This window comes from Mustela putorius, unplaced genomic scaffold (genome assembly GCF_011764305.1).
Source record: "Mustela putorius furo isolate JIRA1106 unplaced genomic scaffold, ASM1176430v1.1 tig00003845_pilon_pilon_pilon, whole genome shotgun sequence".
NCBI classification, from domain to species: domain Eukaryota; kingdom Metazoa; phylum Chordata; class Mammalia; order Carnivora; family Mustelidae; genus Mustela; species Mustela putorius.
This window is the reverse complement of record NW_025421998.1, coordinates 37565842-37581624: the sequence shown is the minus strand read 5'-3', so window position 1 is coordinate 37581624 and position 15783 is coordinate 37565842. Positions and strand designations below refer to the sequence as shown.

General features: G+C 36.1%; 1 protein-coding gene across 5 annotated transcripts in view; it reads right to left on the bottom strand.

The window, feature by feature from the left end:
* Positions 1 to 15783, bottom strand: part of CASD1 (CAS1 domain containing 1) — a 93625-nt gene that overhangs the window by 32469 nt on the left and 45373 nt on the right. For 3 of the 5 annotated variants that reach the window (XR_006601322.1, XR_006601323.1, XM_045062709.1), the window contains exons 14-17: positions 13783 to 13884; positions 11088 to 11228; positions 10489 to 10566; positions 4181 to 4273 (exon numbers count right to left, since the gene is read on the bottom strand). Coding sequence is in view for 3 of the 5 variants with exons in the window: in XM_045062709.1 (XP_044918644.1) it covers positions 4181 to 4273; positions 10489 to 10566; positions 11088 to 11228; positions 13783 to 13884 (414 nt within the window). In the remaining 2 variants the exon portion in view is untranslated. Of the gene's footprint in view, positions 1 to 1091; positions 2571 to 4180; positions 4274 to 10488; positions 10567 to 11087; positions 11229 to 13782; positions 13885 to 15783 lie in introns of those variants that run through there. The other 2 variants (XM_004767861.3, XM_045062708.1) reach the window with 1 other exon arrangement.

The window sequence follows — 15783 nt, the reverse complement described above, 5'->3', positions numbered from 1 at the left end:
CAGATGGTAGATGTCTCAGTGCAATCTATCGTAGAGAAAATCTGAGTTTAGAGAGCCTCTGTGGCTTTTATCTCAATTTTAGTGTGTCGAAATATCCCGCTAAACATCTTTTTCTGAAGAATGGTATGAATGAGCCATGCTCATTGATTCAGAATCTCAATCAATGCAGAAAGGGCATTAAAACCTATACCATAAAGAAATGCTATCCTTATGGCAGCTTCCACCACAATCACCTCTTACCCATAAGACTCATTAAGAAAATTAAATGTAAACAGAATATACTTTAATTACAAAAGGACTATCTTGCATTTATTATATATAATAAAACAGTGGGGCATATTAAATGAGATCACGTGATGAAGAAAGGGCTTGCTAGTTAAGTTTTAGGGTTGAATTCGAATAGGAGAGAAAACATATTCATTGGGCATCACTACTGGAAGACATAAGTGCTTCCAAAAAACAGAAATGCTGGTCATCTTTCTTTTTCAATTGTTTCATCAGGAAGAATCTTTTTTAGGCAATAAAACTTACAAGCTAAATTAAAATGCACTCTACTCATTGGCAAGCTACACCAGCAAGAATAATGTGATCATGGTACTTGGAAGTTTTTGATTTATAACTATACTATCCTCTACTTATAAGGCTGCAGTCTAGGAGGCAGAGCAATGAATCATTACAATTGTCTATCTGGGAAATGTCAAAAGATTAAGTAAGGGCAGAAGAAGAGAGAAAAAGAAAGAACACACATTTCTATCTGAGAATTATTCCACAATTAATGGGAAGAGATCACTGGCACATAAATCCAGTGCTAAAGAAATAATAATTAAAATTTTAAGATCTTCAAGTAAGACTACTAATAAACCACAGTGCTTGAACCTCCTGGGTGGAAAGGCAGATTATCCTCTGACACCCTGATAACTAAATCATTCCTTATTCAACTATCACAGTGACCTCTCCCTATGCACAAAGAGTTTGGAAAAGCAAATTCAAGCTGAAGAAATAAATTAGAAATTTGAACCAATCATGAATGGATCCAGATTTTTTAAAAAAAGGACACATACAGTTTAATCGATAATTTGCCCATACAAAAATAAGCATCCACAGAACGTTTATTTACTGTTTAAATTACTCCATATATTCATATACCAAGAACAGAAAATATATTTTATCCCACACACAATAAGAGCAAACAAGTGCAATCTTTCAAACATTAAACGTTATAATCAAATCTGTACAACAGATAAATAAATTTATACCTCTAACAGTTAGCTTGTAACAAAACAAGACAAAAAACATATATTGCCCAAAGTCACCGGTTTACTTAAAATTCTACTTATGGTTATATGTCGCAGTCAAAACAGCTTGAATCTTTACTATACTGCACCAGTTAGATTGATAAATATATTTTTCTTAAAAACGGGGGGAGGGGAGGTAATAGGAAATACCAAAATGATTATAAAGAGCTTTCCAAACACTGGAAGTACTAGACAGAAATTAATTAGTTGGAGGAAAACATATTAATTAGATCCACAGGGTAACTGGTATCACACGGGTATAGCTTAAGGAAAGGAAACAAATGGATGAATGTTTCAATTGGAAAGAAAATTTGGCCTTTCTATAAAATAAGTAACAACAACACTGACAGTGACAAAACCCTGTCATGGAGCCTAAAACAACTCTGTGAGACAAAGTATACAAAGATTTAGGTATACCTGAAAACCACAGTCCGGAAGAAAAACCATGTCAGGAAACAGGTAACATCAGCACATGAACACATATAAATTAAAGGCATACTGTTCATCGTTCCACATCATTGCACATATGGTAAGAAAACAATACTGCAGTCATTCTGGAGTAAGAAAGTTTTCGGTGAAAGAGGAAGTTCCATGATGAATACAGGTGTAGACAATCTAATTACCACAAATTTAGTAAAGATCAAAACACTCAGCGGTGCCACTAAGCTAATTAAATTATGTTTTTACTGGAAAGGTAATTATTTCCCTGCCTTCGTGTTAACTTAAAATCATTTATAAATGGAAATACACAGATCCAGTAGAAAAGACGTTTCACATGCAATCCTATACAATGCACTCTGCTTCAACTGGTTTTCAACATTTCCCATTGGAGACGTACATTTCCAATATATACAACCACACATGTTCAACAGATGCCACTGAGCTGTCCTCTTGCCACACGCGTTTTTAATTTACATATACATTTATATCTCCAGATAGACGCTTTTCTCCTCTAGGTAGACACAAAATTAGCCTGAAGAGTTTTAAGTTTCTTAGGATTTTAGGAACCTAATGCCTTGACTTATCTTGAATTGACGATAAGATGAGGAGTCCACAGAAAAATGCAGCTATACATGCCAACCTTTTCAAGAGAGATGAGTTATCTTTAGGAATAATAATCTGTGCAAGATCATTAGTGATCAGAGAAATTTCGTGCGCCACGCAAACAAATATGAAAGTGCTGACAATGATGTTGAGCATAGGGTTTCCAGGTATGAGTACCAAGATGCCTCTGGTGTCGGCGGCCAGCCAAATGTGGTACTGGCAAATAAAAAGCTGGAAGGAGAGTATTTAAAGTTAGATATATACAGAGGGTCAACGACTACATCACAATTTTGCCTAATTTAAACATTTCCTAGCATAATTATGTTAGAAGGCTTTTTCCAAACCATTTACTTCCGTTGCACTCTTGGTCCTGAAAAGCTGGCTGTAGTCTGCTCTTCAGAACTCCTACTTGCTGAAGCATGGCTTCAAAGTCCCCAAGAAATCACACAGGGACCTTACAACTGGAAAACACACACACACACACACACACACATATATATTTTTTGCATGACATAGAAGACAGCTGACAGAAGGATTTCTGGACTCTGGTCTTTAGACCCCAAATAAAGAGTTACTGTGGGTCTGTGCACATATGTGCATACTGCATATTTACACATATTTGTGAATATATTTCTTATGTGGATATATGAACAGGAAGTGATATGGGCGTTAGGATATCCTTAAGTTTGCTCTGCACGGCCAAATGTTTCCAACTACATTTGCCTGTTCCTAAAGTATACTGCAACTTCTATATGAGTATACATATCAGTTGACACCACTACAACTTTCTTTTTCTTTCTTTTGAAGAGTGGTGGGCAGCAAAGCAAAGTGTATTGAGCCATATTACAAAGCTCCGGAAGAGCGAAAGGACCTCAGAGGGTTACCCTACAACTTTCAATGTGATTACAAATGTGGTTCTTTCATCACATTGTTTCAAAATATCAGAGAGCAGAAAAATGCAAGCTACCTCTCAAATATGAGATTATACAATTTTGATATTTTTAATAAAAATATCAAGTTAGAAATTCATTCATTAAATAAAAATGCTCATGCTCCTAATATTAAGGGGATAGCAAAACAAATATTCTTTTATTTACTGAATGACTTGGTAAGTCATTCTTGGTTAATTCTGAATTCTATTCAGTCTCACTTATGAGACAAAAAAACAATAGAACATTTATTAAAGAACATAGAAAAATTTATTTTCCCTATTTTAAGGACAACTTAATAAATCTTATACTCTAAAATATATCTTTTATTAAACAGATTAAAATCTGTTCTGTTTCCTCATTAAAATGTCCTACTTTGAATAATAGAGTTCAGAATATTCAGAATTTTTTTAAACCTACTTTAAGGTTTTAAATAAGTCATAGTATTTCATATAAAATGTAATAAGGTTAAAAAATTTTCCCAAATTTCCAATCTAATGGTGAATTTTATTAGGATAAGTATTGATAAACTAAATTCTAGTAATATTTAATTATGGAGATGAAGAACAAATCAAAATCCCTTCAGCTTGACTTCATTTATATCTATTTATAAATTTCATTTCTATCTATTTAACTTTTTTCTTTTCTGATCTCAGCAATTTAGTGCTTAAAAGCTTAAGACAATATAAAGAATATTTGAAAGTCATCTATGTCTAGTCATTTAAATAAGTTTTTAGAAATATACTACTTTATTGCTGTTGAAAGTTCTGAGTTTCTTCTCTGTATTTTCATAGAGAACACAGCTTTGATTTTTAAAAAAAATGTATTTTGGATTTACACACACACACACACACACACACACACACGTAACACTTGGTTCTGTAAGATCAAACAAAATATTAATGTACCAACCTCTAATGAGATTTTTCCAAACCAAGCAAAAAATGAGCTATAAACTGATCGGGCATATCCAGGGATATTCCTTATTAGGATGAAGGCTAAAATCTAGGAAAAACCAAAAAGGCAAAATAAATAAAAAATAAAAGCATTTGCTTTCCTTCCAGTGATAACTTTATTATCTATGTTCTTGAATTTGAATATACACAATTTTTTTTTTCGATAGGGAAAGTTTTAGCAAGTTATTTTTATTTTTTTTTTAATGTTATTTATTTATTAAGCTTAGGTATATCTTTACACCCACTTAGCTTTTCTTTTTTTTTTTTTTTAATTTTTTATTTTTTATAAACATATATTTTTATCCCCAGGGGTAAAGGTCTGTGAATCACCAGGTTTACACACTTCACAGCACTCACCAAATCACATACCCTCCCCAATGTCCAAATCCCACCCCCTTCTCCCAAACCCCCTCCCCCCAGCAATCCTCAGTTTGTTTTGTGAGATTAAGAGTCACTTATGGTTTGTCTCCCTCCCAATCCCATCTTGTTTCATTTATTCTTCTTCTACCCACTTAAGCCTCCATGTTGCATCACCACTTCCTCATATCAGGGAGATCATATGATAGTTGTCTTTCTCTGCTTGACTTATTTCGCTAAGCATGATACGCTCTAGTTCCATCCATGTTGTTGCAAATGGCAAGATTTCATTTCTTTTGATGGCTGCATAGTATTCCATTGTGTATATATACCACATCTTCTTGATCCATTCATCTGTTGACGGACATCTAGGTTCTTTCCATAGTTTGGCTATTGTGGACATTGCTGCTATAAACATTCGGGTGCATGTGCCCCTTTGGATCACTACATTTGTATCTTTAGGGTAAATACCCAATAGTGCAATTGCTGGGTCATAGGGCATCCCTTCCTGATCAAAACTCTTCAAAGTGTAGGGATAGAGGGCACATACCTCAATATCATCAAAGCCATCTATGAAAAACCCACCGCAAATATCATTCTCAATGGAGAAAAACTGAAAGCTTTTCCGCTAAGGTCAGGAACACGGCAGGGATGTCCATTATCACCACTGCTATTCAACACAGTACTAGAGGTCCTAGCCTCAGCAATCAGACAACAAAAGGAAATTAAAGGCATCCAAATCGGCAAAGAAGAAGTCAAATTATCACTCTTCGCAGATGATATGATACTATATGTGGAAAACCCAAAAGACTCCACTCCAAAACTGCTAGAACTTATACAGGAATTCAGTAAAGTGTCAGGATATAAAATCAATGCACAGAAATCAGTTGCATTTCTCTACACCAACAGCAAGACAGAAGAAAGAGATATTAAGGAGTCAATCCCATTTACAATTGCATCCAAAACCATAAGATACCTAGGAATAAACCTAACCAAAGAGACACAGAATCTATACTCAGAAAAACTATAAAGTACTCATGAAAGAAAAATTGAGGAAGACACAAAGAAATGGAAAAATGTTCCATGCTCCTGGATTGGAAGAATAAATATTGTGAAAATGTCTATGCTACCTAAAGCAATCTACACATTTAATGCAATTCCTATCAAAGTACCATCCATCTTTTTCAAAGAAATGGAACAAATAATGCTAAAATTTATATGGAACCAGAAAAGACCTCGAATAGCCAAAGGGATATTGAAAAAGAAAGCCAACGTTGGTGGCATCACAATTCCGGACTTCAGGCTCTATTACAAAGCTGTCATCATCAAGACAGCATGGTACTGGCACAAAAACAGACACATAGATCAATGGAACAGAATAGAGAGCCCAGAAATAGACCCTCAAATCTATGGTCAACTAATCTTCGACAAAGCAGGAAAGAATGTCCAATGGAAAAAAGACAGCCTCTTCAATAAATGGTGCTGGGAAAATTGGACAGCCACATGCAGAAAAATGAAATTGGACCATTTCCTTACACCACACACAAAAATAGACTCAAAATGGATGAAGGACCTCAATGTACGAAAGGAATCCATCAAAATCCTTGAGGAGAACACGGGCAGCAACCTCTTCGACCTCTGCCGCAGCAACATCTTCCTAGGAACAACGCAAAAGGCAAGGGAAGCAAGGGAAAAAATGAACTATTGGGATTTCATCAAGATCAAAAGCTTTTGCACAGCAAAGGAAACAGTTAACAAAATCAAAAGACAACTGACAGAATGGGAGAAGATATTTGCGAACGACATAGCAAGTTATTTTTTTTTAAGATAATTTATTTATTTATTTGACAGATGGAGATCACAAGTAGGCAGAGAAGCAGGCAGAGAGAAAGGAGGAAGCAGGTTCCCCACTGAGCAGAGAGCCCGATGTGGGGCTTGATCCCAGGACTCTGGGATCATGACCTGAGCCCAAGGCAGAGGTTTTAACCCACTGAGCCACCCAGGTGCCCCAGCAAGTTATTTTTGTTCTAGACTCCATCCAAGCTAGATTTCTCAACATGTGGTCTGTATACCGGGTATTAGTGCAGATTTTAGGTAGCATACCGCTGAACAATATTAGGTATATTTGAATAAATTATAAATCCACCTGAGGCCCTTTGTGTAGAAAGAAATGATACCATATTTTGTGTAGGCAAATTTAAAAAATCCCATTATACAATTTTGCTTCTTCCATAAAGTATCTGCCTGATTGGCAGCAACATACTGCCCTCTTGCACTCCTCAAAAGTCCCTTCCATTAACAGCCTTGTAAATACGCTCTGAGAAATGGCACAACTTTGAAGGTGTCCTCATGTTTGCACTATGTGGCCAGGCAGATGACGTACTGAACTGCATTCACATGTCATATATTTTACCCTTTCAATCTCTTCTCCCTAAAGACAACCTCCAGCTTTGGGGCACCTGGCCTTCACCCTTCTCCTACATCCTTTTTTACCAGATGGAACAATCCCGAGTTTTCTAAACTTCTCATTCAATGTCACATTCAGTAACTAGTTTATCAAGCAAAGAACTCTCTTTAGAATCTCCTGTCCTTATAAAGAAGCAGGAAATTGTAAAGAAAAAACTGTTTTTGCCTTCACAGATACCTTTCAAAAATCTTTTCTCATAAAAAGATTGAAAAATCTATTATTTCAGAGAAAAATCCTATATTCGGTGTTGATCCTATTCTGGGCATCTGGTCAAGGATCTCGGAATAGGCCTCTGGGATACATACAGGATGAGCAAGGAGGAGATCTGTGGGTCACTCTATCATTGGGAAAAAGGAACCAAAGTGAACTACTCAGGTACTGTTAAGTTGAGTGATCTTCATGGGCAGTAGCGTCAAAGAGCCTCAAGTTTGAATCTGGCCTTTGCCTTGTATTGGTTCTGGGATTGAAGGTGAGGTGCTTTATTTACTCCCTTAGGTCTGTTTCCTCATCCATATGAATAGGGATAAGATTTCCTTTGAAGGTGGATGGGAACATTAGATGGGAAAACATATATAAGGTACTTATCATAACATGCATTGTGAGCCATTTAAAGAAACATATTACGTAATTAATAGCACAGGTGGTATATATAAGTGGTAAAAATCATAAAGGTGAGACCTACATAAAGCCCTCACACATGAAAGCCTTCAATGAGTTATTATTGTATTAATAATTATTATATTGTATTAGAGTATTAATAATACTTTATTATTATAATGTATTGCACAAACTGTAAAATGCTAGAAGAATGACACAGATAAATACAAATCACTAGTCTGAGCATCATAAAATCCAAGAAGAGCCCTAAGCAAATCACTTTCTTTTTTTCTAACTTTAATCTACCCTTTCTCAATGTGTACTCATTTCTTATCCTATTCCAGTCTGTGTTTTGTCATACACTTAGTAAACGATTTGATCAGGGGAATAGAAAAATCAAAGAAATGATAGCCATGGAGAAGACAACTGGGGCCTAGGGAGTCATCATTATTAGCTTGATAATGAAATAATAACACTTAGAATTTGTTCAGCAGTTGTAACTTGCTAGATACTATGCTAGCACTTAATATATATTACTTATAGTTAACTATCTGTATGCTGTTCTATAGCAAGCCTTTCTGGAAATTTCTATCCAGACGGATGGGCAAAACTAAAAAGTCAGGATTCAAGGACTGATCTATAAGAGTGAAACAGACAAAAGGGATTAAGAGTACACTATCTTTTTTTTTTTTTTAAAGATTTTATTTATTTATTCTACAGAGAAAGATCACAAGTAGGCAGAGAGGCAGGCAGAGAGAAAGAGAGAGAGAGAGAGAAGCAGGCTCCCTGCTGAGCAAAGAACCCGATGCGGGGCTCAATCCCAGGACCCTGAGATCATGACCTGAGCCAAAGGCAGTGGCTTAACCCACTGAGCCACCCAGGTGCTCCAAGAGTACACTATCTTGATGAGCACTGAGAAATATATAGAATTATTGAACTATTATATTGCACACCTGAAAATAATATAACACTATTAACTATACTTAAATTAAAAAAAAAAAAAAAAGGATTGATCCATAAGCAGGGCCAGGCTGAGAAAATACTTTTTAACAAACCACTGGGAATCTTGTGCATGTTAAACTCCTAAGCCCCCTCAGATAAGTATGCTAAGGACATATAATTGTATATGAATTTTTAATAATCACATCCATACCTACACCCCCACATCTACCTCACCTGTTGGTGTCTGAGAATAAGAGTGAAACGTGATAGGGATGTAAAATTTGGGGCTCCCCGGATGCCCTGATTTTTACAACACGGGACTAGCACTCTTGAAGTAGCTGCCGATAAAATCAGTACTTGCTTCAATTTGTGCTCCCAGTCCATTCTTTTATTCTGCAACAGAGGACCTGAAGTCCTCGCTGGAAAAGTACTAAGGAAATAGGAGTGTGCGGAGGGCAGTGACTGAAAAGGAAGGTGATAAGGCTCAGGAATGCTTGTGGGTTCTTCTGTATAGCCACTCTTTCCCTTAGCTCTCTTTATATCGTTCTGTACTGGTGCACTGTGAATGGTAACACCTCCCTTCCATCAGGAGTAACAGAGATGATATCACTTGCATTATGCAAAAAGTTACTGGTGAGCACTACTACTGTCTATAGAAGTCATAAAAACCCTACATGAATACAGTACAGTGTTTAAAATTTCATTATCAATTGTATTTGAGGAGTCTGTCACATGCTTGGTTCTACAGACTATACAGAGGTTTAAGGGAACAAGAGTTCTGCAGTGCAGAGAACTTGAGACCTCAGAGCAGATCCTCTAGAAATCATCCTTGCTCCTCTTTACTGCTCAGTTTTTAGGTCTTGGCTTAGACACTGCTTTCTCCAGGAACCCTGCTCTGACACCAGGGCAGGTTGGAAAGAAGTCCCACGTGTTACCAAAGCAGCCGGTACTTAACTATCGCCACACTACCACCGTGTCCCATGATGAGCCACAACCAGAGGGACCTTTGCAGAATGCCAGGCTGATTTGAGCTGCTCTTTGCCTCTGGCCACCTCCCCAGTCACTAACACAGACTTCTCTAGACTCTGGCTCTTGGAGCTGTAGCCCAAACGGCCTTCTTCAAATTCCCTGAATGCAAACATGCTCCCTTCCCCGATAGGGCCTGAATCCCTGCTGTCTGCCTTCCTCCCTCCATTCTCCACTTAATTTTCCCAGGGAAATAATTTCTGTCCCTGACCACACCTTGCTTCAACTCCAACTAGGTTGGATCCCCATATTAGCTTCTCTTGTAATATCAGGTACTATGAATCATTACACATGATTCTAGGATTACTACTAATAACAGAAGAATGGAGGCTCTGGGAGCACAGGAACTAGGTCTGATTTGGTTACTGCTGTAACCCCCCAGCTTGATAGCTAGTGCATAGTAGGTATCAAATGTTTGTTAAATGAATAAAAAATGTCTGATGAATGAATGTTGACAGGTCCACATCACTGGGTTAGAATGTAAATTCCATGAGGGCAGGAGCTGTACACATCTTAACACTGAACTTCTTACACAGTATGTACATGTACATACAGCATGGGACTTAATACATCAATAGTTATACTTAAATAAGTAAATGAAGAAATAGGAGTAAATGAGGACAAAGCAAATATGAGGAGAACTAACATTTTTGAAGTGCCTCCTAAGTGACCAATACCAACCATTTCCATACATTTAATATAACAATCCTTTAAAAGAGATTTTAACATCCCTGGACAGTAAAGGAAGGTAGGGCTTAGGAAGATTAAGTAACATACCTATATTTTATAGTTTGATCTCAAATCTCACTGCCTCTAAAGACTGCATTCTTATCAAGAATAAAGAAAAAGTTTATTTTCTAAATCAAGACAATTACCTGCACCACAGACACAGATGGGTGGAGTTCATTGCACTCTGCTTTGTTTTTACAACTGCTAGCCCAGATGGAATAGGTCTAAACCAAAAAAAAAAAGGATCAGTTCAAGAAAACAGGCCCTCACAAGGCAGCTTTCTCAGCATCTTTACATAGTTTTCTCTGCTTGTTACATTATACTCCATGATGCTTTTTAAAAACTTCAGTAAAAACTGCCCACACATTTGGTGATCAATTGGTTAGTTCAACTGCTCAAATAAAAGAAAGCAGAGAAAGAGGAGCATAGGTCTGTGCTTTTCTGGAAAGAGCGATCATGACACAGTGATGGCTCTTCCTGTCAAATATCTTACATTATATTTTTCCCCAAATTTATTACAACTTTAAAAATTTCTATTTCACTGAATCCTTAGTTATTCTTCATATTTAACTTATACATACATTCTCTTGGTGTTTTTGTTCAATTAGAAAACTATGGAGTAAAAAGATCTTTAAAAGTAAAGATTTTCTATATTAAAAAATTGATTAAATTCCTGTTTCTTAAAGTTAATTTTCTGTACCATTTAGGACTTTGAAAAATTACCAGATTACATTTTGAAACTTACCAAGAAAGAAACTACTGAAATAAACAATAGAAAGTTGGAAATTTTGTTTGAAAAAAGAGGTTCACCCTTTCCTTCGGAAAGTACTTGACGCTTCTGTAAAGCCAGATAGATAAAAGCAAACAACATTCCATGAAAGACTACCTGAAAAATAGGAAGAGAAAATTTGTTTTAAATGGCTATTTTCCAGTAAATGGCATAAATATTTGGTAAATGGGGACAATATGTACAAAAATAAGTAAGTTAAAATCTTAAAGTTTTTTTTTTTTTTTTTTAAGATTTTACTTATTTGACAGAGAGAGAAAGATGAACAGTAGGCAGAGAGTCAGGCGGGGGTGGGGAGAGGGGGAAGCAGGCTCCCAACTGAACAGAGAGCCTGATGCGGGACTGGATCCCAGGACCCTGGGATCATGACCTGAGCTGAAGGCAATGGCTTAATCCACTGAGCCACCCAGGTGCCCCGAGGCTGAAAGTTTCTACAAGAAACTTAAACTTCAAGAAATGACATAAAGTCAATGACTTTTGGAAACTATCTGCAATAGGACAGCAAACAGCTCTTGCAACATATGAGATAAGCTGCTTCACTTGAGCAGTCTCAGCAGCAAGTGAAAAAATAAAGATAATTTCAAAAAAATGACAAAAACACAAGAAACAACAAGTATTGGGAAGGAAAAGGAGAAAAAGGAACCCTTGTGCACTGCTGGTGGGAAAGCAGACCACGCAGCTGCAGTGGAAAATAGCATGGAGCTTCCATGAAAAAATTAAAACTAGGACTTTTATCCAGTAATTCCACTACTGATACCTATCTGCAGAATACAAAAACACTAATTCAAAAAGATACATGCACCCCAATGTTTATAGCAGCATTATCTACAATAGCCAAATTATGGAAATAGTCTAAGTGTCCATCGACTGATAAATGGATTAAAAAGATATATAAATATAAAATGGAATATTGCTCAGGCATAAAAAATGCATTTGCAATAGCATGGATGGGTCTAGAGGGTATAATGCTAAGTGAAATTTAGTTAATCAGAAAAGACAGACACCATATGACTTCATTCATGTGAATAATTTAAGAAACAAAACAAATAAACAAAGAAAAAAGGAGATAAACCAAAAAACAGACTCTTAACTATAGAGAACAAACGGGTGGTTACCAGAGGGGAGGTGGCTTAGGTGAGACAGGAGATGGGGATTAATAGCACACTTATTATGAGCACTGAGCAATGTATAAAACTGTTAACTACTATACATCAACTATACTGGAATTAAAATGAATAAAAGAACAACAACAAAAATAATAAATAAAACTATCATGGAGATGTGTGATAAAATTTAAATGCTAACCCAAAATAAAACACATTTTAGGTTGATCCTTTCAATCAAATAAATCAACACTACCGCCACCACCTTTTAAGAAGGAGCATACATACACAAGAATGGAAAAAAAAATAAGGTGGGCCAGAAAGTCCATAAAGCTTCTTTTGCTTTTCTTCTTCTTTTTTTTTTAGGATTTATTTATTTTTCGAGGGGCTCATATGTGCACGGGTGTGGTGGGAGGGGCAGAGGGAGAGAATCTCCCAGCGGCCTCGCAGCCTCCCTGCTGAGTGTGGAGCCCTCTCATGACCCGAGATCATAACCTGAGCAGAAAACCAAGAGTCGAACGCTTAACTGACTGAGCCCCCCAGGCACCCCAAAGCTGCTGCTGCTTCTTTTTTTTTTTTAAAACAAGGTCATAAAGCGAACTATCGTATCATAGTACAGTGTTCTAAAGATAAAGTTGAGAATTTAAAATTATTTTATATCAAGCCTTTAGCAAAACTTTTTCTCATCTGTGGTTTTGAAATGCCCTGTAGTTCACTGGCAAGTACACACATATTAGAAACGAGAAATGGCACAGAACAGGCATTAAGAAAACATTTGTTGAATGAAAAAAAGGATGAGTGAAATATAGCAGATGAAGGGGAAAGAGAGAGGAGAGGTAATTAATATTTATTCAGTGTCCATTATTTTCCAAATGCTGTGCTAGATGTTTTACATTTTCTTGGCCAGGTGAATCTTCACTTCCCTTTAAGACTAAATTCACAGAAACACCTATGACACTGGTCTCTCTTCTTTGCACGTTTCTACCACAAAATCCACATTGCATAATTTAGCACCTAATTATAAGTAGTAATCTTGGGTTTTAAAACTGATAGTAAGGCTTAGAAACCTGGCGGTATGTCTTCTTTCTCTACTATATTCCTCACAAAACCAACATCTAGAGCTTATATCGGGGCTCAGTAAATATTGTGTTGAATGGCTGAAGCATATACATGAGGGATATATATATTTTTTTAAGTTTATTTATTTAAGTAATCTCTATGCCTGATGTGAGGCTCCAACTCATGACCCAGAGATCACTTCACCAACTGAGCCAGCCAGGCACCCCTATGAGGGATCATTTATAAGTCAAAATTAGGAGTCAAACAAAGGCCCCTTTATAGACAACATTTTTACAGTATTTTCCAGCTGATATAAACACCCAATGCACACATTTTCTCTGCTATAAAAAAAGACGGGAGAGCAGGGCTGCTTTAATTTACCAAGCCAGCATGTTTCCTTATTCTAAAACTAAAAAAAATAATAATAATTTTCCAAATAATTTTTTTAAGTATAATTTGAAATGTCAAAAGATCACAAGGTGAATACATACGTAACGGTCTAACCTCCATCTGAACCACCATTCATATACATTCCCTTTCAGTTCAAAACACTTGGACAATGGCCAAAGAGAAAAGATCTTCTCAAATGCACCCTAGGAAAAGGAATCCAGAACACAGATTAAGATGGTATGAGTCAATACTTATTTTCTAAATCTATTATAAATTATAGTTTTCTAAAGTTAGGATTACATGAGAGTCATTCACAATTTAAAAATTCTCTTTCATTTGAAAAGAAGTTTATTTTACTAAAGGCTAACAAAGATGACTTAAAACTTTTTGTTAATTTACTTTCACTGCACATGAAAGGCTACTGAGACTGCAAAATTAAAAAAAAAAAAGCAAGCTAGTAACTGGAAAATTCTTCCATTTAAGGTTTTTAATCTAGTATACAAACAGCTAATATTTACTGATCAAAACACCAAAATACAAAAGACCTTAGCCAATATGATATCAATATCTTAGAGAATGATGGTTAAGGTTAAAATAGGGTTTTTTCCCCTCTAAATGTTAGTAATCTATAATTAACCATTTGAGTTGAAAGAATACTCTGAATTAGTCACCTTACTCAATCAACCATACCCAAATGCCATTACTAGCCTTTGAAACAAAGTTTACAATTTTACTGTGGTCAAGTTAGTGAATGGTACCCTCTTATTAATCTGACAAGCCTAGAAAATCTGGGAATGAAGGGGCAGAAGTCTTGGGTGCATTCCTGCACATTAATGAAGTCTTTCAAAGAAGAGAACAAAAACTTCAATTTCCAGACTAAAGAATGCAACAAACTCTATTAAGGAGCGCTCCATTATTAGACCTAATGCCACAGCATAAAAAATGTAACATAAAAGTTTTTTTAAAAAGGCTATTAAAAGCCAAAAAAAAAAAAAAAAAAAAAGAAAGAAAGAAAAAGAAAACAGCATTGTATTTTAGGTAATGCTGAATCCTTAAAAGTTTATTATTTTAATGAAATGCAATATTCTCCATTTAACCATTTAAGAATTTAAAATACTTACACCTTATTACATAGAGGGTCTATCAAAATCTATGCCTCAGAAAACGGAGGATGATTCTTACCAAGAGTTGTGATATTAAGAACTTACAGATCATATATATGATATGTATGTGAAATACAGAAATATAAAATACAAAATCAGTATGAAACAGAAATATATAGTATCTATTAGAGATATATGGTCTTATAGATCAGATATATGTGACACACTTATCATTTAAAACATTATTTCTGATTAAAAATTTGTTTCTTATGTGATCAATGGGCAAGTATTTAGTGAGCACCCATTTTGTGCAAGACACTGGGCTATACCAGGCCATGACTTTTCTCTTTTATTCCAGTGATCCAAAGCTGGGGAAACCTTAGTCTCGTTATTGAACCCCTGGTTCACCTTCCCTTTTCTCCCTCAGATGCACCTCAGTGTCTGGAATTTTAATGAGTAAATGCCTGGCTATTTCTTCATACATTTGCTGTCATTTCCTTATTACTTTATAAATCTCCTGTAAAAAACCTTGGAGGTCAGGCTGAAATAAAAATGCTTTATTTCTAAGTATGAAAATAAAGTATGAAAGCCTACAAAACAAACCAACAAAAACCAGCTAATAAGATCACATATGCACGCACAGACACACACACACACACACACACACACTCTCTCTCTCTCACAGGTGATGCTTATGTGGCATTTGCCCCTGACACAGTGAAGCCCAAGACAGGGAATGCTGGGGATGGGAGCCAACTGCAGAATGTGTTATAACCTATAGGCATTCAAATGAGAATATTTTATGATAAATATCATGCTGCCCAAATAATGTTTGCCTGATGGACTGACCAGCAGGTAGCAGCCGGCCATCTTGCTTAAGTAGCTGAGAAAACCTCAACCATCATACTAGGGGGATAAGACAGCAGAGATACGAAAATGACCCCAAATTTTATTAAATTAAACATACTACATCTATACCAACCCATTTGCTCCTAAGCT